Genomic DNA, 10,663 nt, shown 5'->3' with positions numbered 1-10,663 from the left:
ATCAATTGTATGATTGTGCGATTGTTCTTCAAAAAAGGATTCAACCACCATTTGGCCTAATTGACAACCTATCACAAAACGAGCTTATGGCATTAAAAGATTATATCAATAAAAATCTTATAATTTTTTTTTATCAAATTTGGAATATTTGGTATTCCAAATTTCTAGCAAGTATATCAATATTTTTTGTAAAGAAAAAAGAAGAAGCTTTATAAATATATGTTGATTATTATAGAGTCAATAAAATAATGGTAAAAAATTATTATCTATTATTATTGATATCAAGACTTTAGGAGCAATTTAGTTAAGCTAAGATCTATACTAAAATAGATCTTTATGGAGCATATAATTTGGTATGAATTAAAAAAAGAAATAAATAGAAGATAATGTTTTAGACAAGGTATGGACCTTTTGAATGTAATATCATATCTTTTGGATTGACAAATGCTCTAACTATATTCTAACATTTGATGTATGATAGTTTTTGAAAATTCTTGGATAAGTTTATTGTCTATTATCTTAATGATATCTTAATTTATTCCAAGAATTATGATGAATCTAAAGAATATGTCAGATTAGTCTTGCAAAAGTTATAAGATACAAGATTATATATCAAATTGAAGAAATGTATATTCTATCAACTAAAAGTAGAATTTTTTAGATATATTATATTCAATAAAGGCCTATTAATGGAACCAAAGAAAATTCAAGCTATAGCAAAGTAAGCAACTCTAAAGCCAGTATAGGATGTATAATATTTCTTTAAATTTTCTAATTTCTATTGAATATTTATCAAGAATTATTCTCAAGTTGTTGCTCTTTTTATTTGATTAATATCCAAAAATAAATTGAAATAGGGACTTCAAGCACAAAAGACTTTTCAACATTTAAAGGTAGCTTTTATTATAATTCTAATCTTATTATATCTAGATTTTATAAAGGCATTCTATTTAAAAAATGATATTTTTGACTTTGCATTAAAAGCAATAATATCACAGATAGAAAAAGATAGAAAGCTCTATTTAATTGCATTTTATTCTAAATAATTTTCAACTACAAAGATCAATTATAAGATTTATGATAAAGAATTTTTTGTGATTGTAGATTTATTTTAAAAATAGCATCATTAATTGAAAAGTAATTTTTATCTTATATATATATATATATATATATATAGGTCAAAAAAATTTGGAGTGTTTCATATCAACTTAGATTTTGAATTACCACCAAGCTCATTAAAATATATGATTATTTTTTATTTATTTTATAATTACATATCAATCAAAAAAGCAACAAGAACTATTAGATGATATATCAAAGAGATCATACCTTGCTCCAAAGGTTGGAAAACTAGCATTTAATCTGTAATATACTACTTTCTTGATGCTAGAATAATTTTTTTTTTGTGCTATCTCTATGATTATATCTGTTAATTAAAGTTTTTTTGAAAAAAATTGTATAGCGTCAAATAGAAACCTATTAGTTTATAATATCAAGCAACGCCCTAATAATGACAAGTTCAAGTTTGTGGAAGATATTTTATATTTTGAAGATTGTTTATATATTCTAGAAGAACCAATGCAACTTTGTGTTTTTTAATCTCGTCATGATTTTTTTAATTATACAATATTTTAAATTTAACAAAACATTGAAGCTTATTTCTTGAGATTTTTTGTGGCCTCAAATGTGAAAGTTTATGAAGGATATTTTTTTTTATATGACATCTATTTAAATTTCAAGAATTCATAATATTATCCTTATGAACTTTTATAGCCACTATCAATCTTAAAGTAACAATGGTTTTCAATAGTAATGGATTTCATCACTAATCTACTACCATTAGCTAAATTTTATGTTTTCTATATTATTGTGGATTGACTTACAAAGATGGTATATTTTTTCTTTTGCAGTAAGATAATTTTTAGAAAAAAAATACTAAGGCTCTTTTTTGATAATATATATCAATATCATTACCTACCAAATGACATCATTTTTGATTGAGGACCTTAATTTATATCAATTTTTTTTTTTTTTTTTTTTTTTTTTGAGATATTAAAGGTAGATATTATACTTTGTTCTATCTTCCATCTTCAAAAAAATGGTAAAAGAAAAAAAATTAATCATGTTTAGGAGTAGTATTTGTAATGTACCATCAATTATTAAAAAGATGATTGGATTTCCTATTTATCTTTAGAAAATTTTACTTATAATAATATTCTTCATGCTTTACCTCAACAATATAATTTTATTCCAATTATTGTTACAATCTAAAGATTGATTTTTTAAATACATTAAAGGATAAAAATCCAATAGCTAAAGATCTTGCAAAATAATTGTCACAACTCCAAACAACTTTGAAGCTTTATTTACAAGTAGCTCAAGATTCTTATAAAACATCTTTATATGAATTTAAGAAAGAATTCCTTATTTTTTAAGTTGGAGATAAAGTATGGCTTCTTCAAAAAAATATCAAGACCAATCAGCCTTATAATAAGTTAGACTACTAAAGATTGGACCATTTTGTATTTAAAAGCAAATCAATCTAGTAGCTTATTGATTGGAACTACATACATCCATGAAGGTACATCAAGTCTTTCATATTTCTCTCTTAAAAGCTTATTCACAATCAACTATTATAGAAAGAAAAAAAACCATCATTACTCTGCATTGAAATAGATAATCATGTGAAATATGAGGTGAAAAATATCCTTCATTCTTGATGAAAAAGAAGTAAGTTGGAATATTTTATTCATTGGCGTAGCTATAATATCAATAAGTATATGTGAGAATGAGCAAAAAACCTAATTATTGTGTCACAAAAGATACAAAAGTTTCATCAATGCTATCTTCAAAAATCTAAACCTATTTTAGAATGACTTTTCTAAGAAGTTATTACTAAGATGTTGTATATAATAAAGAAAGTAGATACAAAATTAATGCTCCTTGTTGGACTCGAAGTTAAAAGAAGAAGTAATATTATAGATATTTAATAAGAAGATTTTAAGAATATTCTATTAGTTTCTAAAAGATTTTAAAAGATACTTAGAAGATTTTTAAGAGATTTTTAAAAATTCTTAGAATATTCTAATAAGTTCTAAAAATTTCTAAAAAGATTAAAAAAGTTTCTTAAGAAGTTTCTTTAGATTGTTGTATCTTCAAGCAACATGGAAACTTCTAAAAGAGCTTCTTAATGTTGCTTCATCTTCAAGAAATATAGAATTTTTTTAAAATGCTTCTTAATACCTAATATATATTTGAATCAAGGTTGAAGATATTCTCAATCTTAATAACTCATCTCTTAGAGCTCTAACTCACCTCTCTTGATATTGATCTTGTACTCATTAGATTTAATAAAATTTTTTTTATTTTTTTTATTGAAACTTTTCTGTTCAACTTCTTATTTAGTCTCTTATATAGTGTATCTATAACAAATATTATGACAAAATAATCATATCTTATTGACTGCATTGAATTGTAACTATTCTTTGCAATAGAAATCTCTTTTATTTTATTTTATTTTATTTTTAAGCTTGCTTTAATTACACCTTTATTCTTATATGTAGCTTTGTATCAAGGACATGAATCTCAAAGAAAGAAATCTTCAATACACTCTTATGTCAATCGAAAGATCTAAAAAATCACTCAAAGATGATATAGTATTAAATTGGAATAGCTATTGTAAAAAGACTATAAAGTCTAAAAACTATTATAAAAAGACTATAAATAGCTATTATAAAAAGACTATAAAGTCTAAAAACGAGACTGAGGATTAGAAAGGCATTGACAAGAGTAAAAAATGCTTCATTCTTATCTCCATATATTGTCTTAATTAGAAGCTATGTAGCAATATCTTATAAGATCTCTAAAACATGTTGACTTTGCTAGACATATATTTTAATTTGCAAGGCAATTTTTTTGAATGTAGGCCACATAATTAACTTGTTCCTCAAGCTGTCAATATGCGGTTAACTTGTTGATCAAGTTTTAAGCCTATCAATCAACTATAAATACATATAAAATCAAAAAAATATTTATGAAGTTTTTAGAAAGCTTTTCTAAAAAAATATTATAAAATAAATTTATTTTTACTTACTTCTATTTAATCATAAAAATAAATATTAGAATATATATATATCCATGATATATATATATATATATATATATATCCATGATATATATATATATATATATATATCCATGATATATATATATATATATATATATATATATGATTAAATATTAGAATATATATATATATATATATATATATATATATATCCATCATATATATATATATATATATCCATGATATTATCTTATTTTTTAGGGATGATTTCTACTGAGAGTAGTCATCATATGTTGAAAAAATCTAAGATGTAGTGAATTGTGTTTGCCACATACTCTGATCTTTGTTTTCTTCAAAGATGGTTGATAGGTCCTTTCAACCATTGATAATGTTGTATACTAAGGCATGTAAACTACCTTGTTATTTGATCATTTTTTATCCTTTATTATTTTCTTCAAATAAAATATTTGAAACACCATCAAGAATTTTTTCCACTTCTAATAAAATCACCAAACATTGATAATCTCTTCCAAGGTCATAATACCAAATACATTGTACTTTACTATCTATTTAAAGAAAGACATGTCATTTTTGAGGATCTTTATTTTGATTATGTCATCTTGAAAGTTGTGATAATTGCAATGTCTTATCTAATAAGTCAACAACTAGTAGCTTTTAAGTTGAATCTAATGGTTGTTGATTCTCCATCTTCTTAGCATTACAAATACACAAAAGTTACAAATAAAAGTAGAAGGTAGAATGCTATCTTCTCTAAATCTTGTTTCTTTTATAGCAAAGATTTGCTATTCTTCATCTTGGTTTTGATAGGAGTTGTTGATGAAAAGCTTTAATTATCTTTGCTATATTTGTAAGATTCTTTGTTGACTTCTATATATGTTTATTAATATTATATCAATACCAATGATCAAAATATTTAAATCTATTTTGGCATCACCTTGAATCTAAAACTTCTTCTACATCAAATTCTTAATTATTATCCACTTCTATAGGAGGAGGATGCATTTCTCTTCTTCTTGAAATATTCATTGTTTTATATGGCTTAAAAAGAGATATGTTGTTGAGATAGAGAGAATTTGCCTTAAAAAAGTGATGGACTTTTGGTTGTTATTAATTTCTCAATCAAATCTTAAGATAGAAAAATACCAAGTTTACATATAAAATTATTCCTATAGAGGCAATTACATCAATATATAAGCCCTAAGTACTAAAGATCACCCTAAATATGATAAAAATATTCTAAAACCTTATATATCTTTAAGGTGAAAATTTTCCAAACTTCAATAGTTCACATCTCACGATCAAACCATTCAAACAAACTAAATTTTTATATAAAATGCTGATATAACTTGAACAACTACTACAATAAATTTTAGCTGCAAATTTATTATGGATCTTGAGATATTTTTAAAATCCTAACAATGGCTTCAAATCCTTGTTTATATACACTCACATTAAAATTTCTTTATATCTCACAAATTAAAAATTTAAATGCTATAAAAATTAGTATATAGCTTCTTAACCTAATAATTCACACTTTTGAAAATTTTGAGCCAAAAACTCATTTGGAAACTCAAGATATGGCTCCTTCTTGAAGATTAATTAAACAATCATAGAATCAATGTTCTTAAAGAATTTATATATTCTTCTTTTCAAAAACATCCTAGAAATCTTGATACTAGCTAGGAATACCACTTCATGTCTCTCCACCATTAGAAATAGGTATAGCGTATATTGCAAAAGGCAACTCTTTTTTTGCCACATGCATAAAAGCTCTTATTCCTACCAAATTTCTGCAACTTGATTAACTTTATACTTTTAAATACATGTTTTTGATTGTGATCAATACTAACTGTAATTTTGAATGTTTTTCATATTAATACATATATTTTTGTATTCCATATTAAAGCACAAAAACAAGTCTCTAAAGTCTAATAGCAACACAAAATCATCTCTAATGTATTTTGACAAAAACCTTGTTCAAGCAATAAATCTCCACTGTTGAAAGTTATTCCACTTGAGGTCATCAATCAAATGCTTAATCTACCACCATTAAAGCCAAAGCCATATGTCCATGGAAAATCATAAATAGACTGCTATCTTAGATAAAAACTTTGCCCTTTAGCTGTAGTAGAAGAAGGTGCTACTACAAAGGAGAGGGATCAATCTCACAAAATGGATATATGTACAGAATGTTGATAAACGAAGAGGAAAGAAGTTAGAAGAAAAAGTTTTTTGAGAGAAGATTTCAATATGACAAGATGCCACTCCCCAATCTAAAGAACTCATTTCTTCTATACTTCGTGACCCTCTACCTTCAGGAATCGCATACCTTAATATTAATTTGCAAGAGAAATAGCTCTGCAGTAATATACAGCCTAAGCATAAGTTGAGCTCCTATGCATCGAAAGATACTAACGATGCTATCTGTTGAAGCGAGACAAGCGAGCCTGTCTCAGCTCTTCTCTGGACATTGGAGATAGAGACCTGTCCCTCCTAGTGGGCATTAGCGGAGCTGATGGGGCTAAATCGTCAAATTCCGGACTAGCTTCCCCAACTCGATGTGTACCACACATGGCGCAAGCCCCCACAGCTGTTCTGTTATCAAAAGTGCAAGCCTGGCAACGCCACACGAGGGCTTCATTTCGATCGCGGTTTCTTAAAGAACTTGAAGGTGCACTGGTGTCTCTTCTAAATCCAACAGTTCCTCGACCAAACGTGCGACCACTGGATCCCCACAATAACCAGTGGAGACGCCTGATAGGCCACGACAAGGCTCCAAAAATGCTCGGTACAATGCCCCACATGCTGAAGCCTCCAGACACGACTTCAGGAGTATTCATATAAATAACACCCGCCAAGATGCCGCATAGGTGTCCAAGAAAGGAAGTTCCAGGAACAAACATCTGAATAACTAGAAGCTCCACCCAAGCAGCGTAGCGGGAGGGCACAAGGATTCCATACACGTTGGTGTGGCTCGGAGAATTATAATTAAGAACTACCTTCAATGCAAATAAAACACCTGAGAACCCCACAGCACATTCTGAATAAAATGAGGTCGGAGAGTCTGCTAAAAATGCGAGGAGTGATGAAGACGCTACTACAAGGCTAGAGGAGAGACCAAGTAGTACTGCCAACAATCCTGCGAATTTTTGACTTCCCATTGAACCCTCCAATTGAACGCCTTTCCACATTAGGGAGATCATGTTGTAGACGAGATGTGTTTCGTCGACATGATAAAATGCGGACAAAAACAGCCGCTTCAAGTCCCAGTCCTGAACTCAGATAACAACATTCATACAACGATCATTGAAAATTCATCCAAAATAACCATCAGAACCTAATTGCAAATTAAATGGACTTAATTGATTAACAACCTACTCTGCTTTGAATCTCTCTAAGACCCGAACATTGTAACCAAGTGATACTCCAAATATGAAGTACTAGACTCCCTTCTACACTCTAAATGGTGATCATGTCTACGACTACAACGTATCGAAAAGTCTCTGCAACAATTTGTTGACGTATTTAATGCCAGAGTTAAAAGATGAAAAATACATGAGTTACAAACCGTGTGCTTGAAATCCTGAACACCAGTACATGAGAAAGTAAATTAGAAATGACAAAAGACAGCTCCTCATAAATTTTGTTTACAACGAAGCCCAAAAATATAACGAGGATAGGACCAAGTTCACTCACCTTGATAACAAAATATGGATTAAGGCATACTTCAGACAACGTGGGGAGTGCATCATCAAGCTTTCCAGGCCGTAAGTGGATTAAGGTCTGCACAGCTATGAGCGCTGCCGTTACTGGAGGCTTCCTCGGCAATTGCATGAAAGTCGAGGCAGCATGCATCGCTAGCATGTACAACATGCCATTGCCCTGGATTCGTGGCCGCCGACTCGGCATCCTTGTAGCAACTTCTATGCAAGAAATCCTCTATCACAGAGCTATCTAATTGATCCTTCGCTTCCTACGCTTCTGCGTAAATTGTCCCAAAACCAACACTAAAAACTCAATCCAAAAGCTAAAATTTAAAAAAGAAGAAGAAAAAAAAAAAACAGAAAAGAAAACAGGATAACCACTTCTCTCCAAAGCCCTAGAAGCTCTGTATCATGTGCAATAGAATATCACATGGCACAGTCACAATTGTTAATCGCCAGCATATGAACCCTGTCTTCGTCAAAATTTAAGAGGTTTCAGTCATTGAATTGAAGAAGAAGACTCCGCATAATCACATACTGATATCTTTCCTTATCGCTCGAAACCGAACATTGAGTTGCCTCTCTGTTCTTTTACCATCAGCATCGAACAGTGAATCCAATCCGTCTTACGACAACTGCCAACCCACTCCGACTTCTTCACCACACAGCGCTCAAACTAAAAACGACAACTCCGCGACAAAATGCGGAAACAAAAACCTCCACGTCTCTCTCTACGCTTGACACTAATGCAAAGAAGCTAAAAGAACCTTCAAACATCTGACCACCTACAATACAATTGCCTAGGACCATGTAATTAGCATTGATTCAGCTAAGCGTAAGCTATTCCGGTGCCCTTCTCTCAATCCAGCACGAAATTGCGAACTACACCTAGATCCAATCTCTTTAAAACAAGGCTCACTACACGTAAAATTCTGGCTCCTACTTCGCACTGGCCTCCTCCATAATTTCATGAAATCCAATTGGCCTGGGAACCGAAGTTGACGAGACTGTGACGTATGTGAAGTGCCCGCCGGAAGCGCGTGACGCAACCTTCGACGACCGCGCGGACGTTCCAGAACTTCACTCCACTGGAATAGGAAGCACCGTCTTTGTCGTCCATTACTGATTGATACCCTCGAGACGAGAGAGGATGTCAATCCAGACACCCGGGGCATGACATCATGGTATATGGGCATATATACCCGGACCAGAACGGATCCAACCAATGGAAGGTCGCCAGCCCTTTGATGCGAGTCGAATGAGCCAAGCCCTAGAATAGAGCGCGGTGCTTCGCATATGAGAGCTCCTTCTCCGTCTATTGAATTCCGTGATTTTGCTCGTGGAAGTGTCTGTTTGTGGATCGATTGCGAGTGCAGGCCGGATCTCCACCTAGTATTTATTAGGGTATGTTTTTCTGGTTTCGATTTTGGTTGATTTTGGCGATTGAATTTGAGTTACCAGGGTTTGAAGGACTTGTGTTCTAATTTGAATGTAATGCGGACGTGTCTCTCTCAATACCAGATAATCTTAGTGTTTCTGATGTTGTGAATGCAGTGTCATAGCTAGGGGCTGCATACGGCATAGTCAGTATGAGCTCTTCAGACAGGGGAGGTATTCAGGCGCTCCTTGCTGCCGAGCAAGATGCTCAACATATTGTGTCCAACGCTCGAGCTGCCAAAACTGCAAGGTGTTTTGAGCCCACTGATACACCCTCTGTTTTTTTCAATTTTGTATTGGTGTCAATCTAGTAGAAGCATTCGGATCGGATCGGTGCTTGGAGTATTTGGTAATGTGATCCTGTTCTCTTGTGAGTTTGTGTTTGTGGTATTTTATTTTATTTTACTTACATGTGGATCCTTTCATGATCCTGGGTTTTTGAATCTATCTGTTGCTGCGGCTGAAGCGCATGTTTCTCCGATCGGAGGAAGATACAGATGACTAGGATTAGTGAGAGGAGGCTCAGCTGTAGTCATGTTCTAAGGAGACATAGGGTATATTGTCGTGTCTTAATCTGCTCCAAATAGTTCTTGTACAAAGGCTCACAAACTTTTAGGCTTAAATGATAAGTTGGGTAATCAGTGAACCAATTCAATCCGCACTTTGCCGCTGTCTTTGATCGATAAGGTTGTTTTGGGATTGGCGCCATTCGCGGCCAGAAACTAGTATGCATGACCACGTCTAACATAAATTCTGTTCAGACTGAGGCAAGCCAAGGAAGAAGCTGAGCGAGAAGTGGCTCAATACAGAGCTCAGCGTGAGGCCGAGTTCAAGAAGAAGCTGTCCGACACCAGCGGTGATTCTGGCGCAAACTTGAAGCGCCTGGAAGGTGAGACGGACGAGAAGATCAAGCGTCTCAGCGGTGAAGCCGCCAAAGTTGCCCCGGAGGTTACTGCTCTCCTGATGAAGTATGTTATCACAGTTAGGAATTAGGGTAGAGCTGTGACTAATTACAGTTCTTGGCCTTTTCCTTCGGAAGGGAGACGATGCAGAAGTGTATGATTTTTTGAAGCAGACTGGTGTATTGTTTGTGTAAATAACAGTGCTGTCTTGTATGCGCTGGAATCATATTTCATTGTCGGGATCGGTATCACTTTTGAGAGATTCCTGGTTTGTGTATCTCCAAGGTTCAAGCGAAGTTTTTCGAGCACTTCGTGCTGATGGAAGAAACTCGAATCGCTGTCTCTTAGAGGTGGTTGTGTTCTTTTGCAAGTTTTTAGGGGTATTTCGATGAACAAGCTCAAAGGGTTTTGGATTATCAAATTTATGTAGATGTTTAACCTGATGTGAAATGTTTGAAGTTGGCCATGTAGCGAATGGCTTCCCAAACCACTTATTGTTATTGCTACCATAGTTTGCTATTGCCACCACAACC

The 10,663-nt window shown here is 32.5% G+C and overlaps 2 protein-coding genes across 3 annotated transcripts; one reads left to right on the top strand and one right to left on the bottom strand.

Moving 5' to 3' along the window:
- Window positions 1-6,155: 6,155 nt before the first annotated feature.
- LOC112286281 (rhomboid-like protein 14, mitochondrial) lies at window positions 6,156-8,657 on the bottom strand. 2 transcript variants are annotated; one of them, XM_090253006.1, is made up of 3 exons: window positions 8,330-8,657; window positions 7,784-8,068; window positions 6,156-7,359 (listed from the first exon to the last, which is right to left on the bottom strand). In XM_090253006.1, the coding sequence occupies exons 2-3, from the start codon at window positions 7,994-7,996 to the stop codon at window positions 6,508-6,510; spliced, it is 1,065 nt and encodes a 354-aa protein (XP_090109132.1). In that variant the 5' UTR covers window positions 7,997-8,068; window positions 8,330-8,657; the 3' UTR covers window positions 6,156-6,507. The 2 variants fall into 2 exon arrangements, with proteins under 2 accessions (XP_090109132.1, XP_024383796.1); XM_024528028.3 differs by adding an exon at window positions 7,643-7,670 and having other exon boundaries at window positions 6,280-7,359; window positions 7,784-8,657.
- Window positions 8,658-9,130: 473 nt separating this feature from the next.
- Window positions 9,131-10,363, top strand: LOC112286351 (V-type proton ATPase subunit G 1). The gene is made up of 3 exons (XM_024528153.3): window positions 9,131-9,195; window positions 9,346-9,478; window positions 9,990-10,363. Exons 2-3 carry the CDS (start codon window positions 9,381-9,383, stop codon window positions 10,219-10,221), a joined length of 330 nt encoding a protein of 109 aa, XP_024383921.1. The 5' UTR covers window positions 9,131-9,195; window positions 9,346-9,380; the 3' UTR covers window positions 10,222-10,363.
- The last annotated feature ends 300 nt before the right edge of the window (window positions 10,364-10,663 follow it).

Source organism: Physcomitrium patens, chromosome 9 (assembly GCF_059467195.1).
Source record: "Physcomitrium patens ecotype Gransden chromosome 9, ASM5946719v1, whole genome shotgun sequence".
Lineage (NCBI taxonomy): Eukaryota > Viridiplantae > Streptophyta > Bryopsida > Funariales > Funariaceae > Physcomitrium > Physcomitrium patens.
The sequence above is the reverse complement of the archived record's forward strand: the minus strand, read 5'-3'. Positions and strand labels throughout refer to the sequence as shown.

What these genes read in the sequence shown, in the direction of transcription:
- LOC112286281 (XM_090253006.1), bottom strand. Translation starts at nt 7,996, where the DNA reads ATGCCGAGTCGGCGGCCACGAATCCAGGGCAATGGCATGTTGTACATG. An exon ending in ATCCATATTTTGTTATCAAG is followed by an intron (nt 7,360 to 7,783) that starts GTGAGTGAACTT and finishes ATCTGAGTTCAG; the next exon opens with GACTGGGACTTGAAGCGGCT.
- LOC112286351 (XM_024528153.3), top strand. Translation starts at nt 9,381, where the DNA reads ATGAGCTCTTCAGACAGGGGAGGTATTCAGGCGCTCCTTGCTGCCGAG. An exon ending in CGAGCTGCCAAAACTGCAAG is followed by an intron (nt 9,479 to 9,989) that starts GTGTTTTGAGCC and finishes AATTCTGTTCAG; the next exon opens with ACTGAGGCAAGCCAAGGAAG.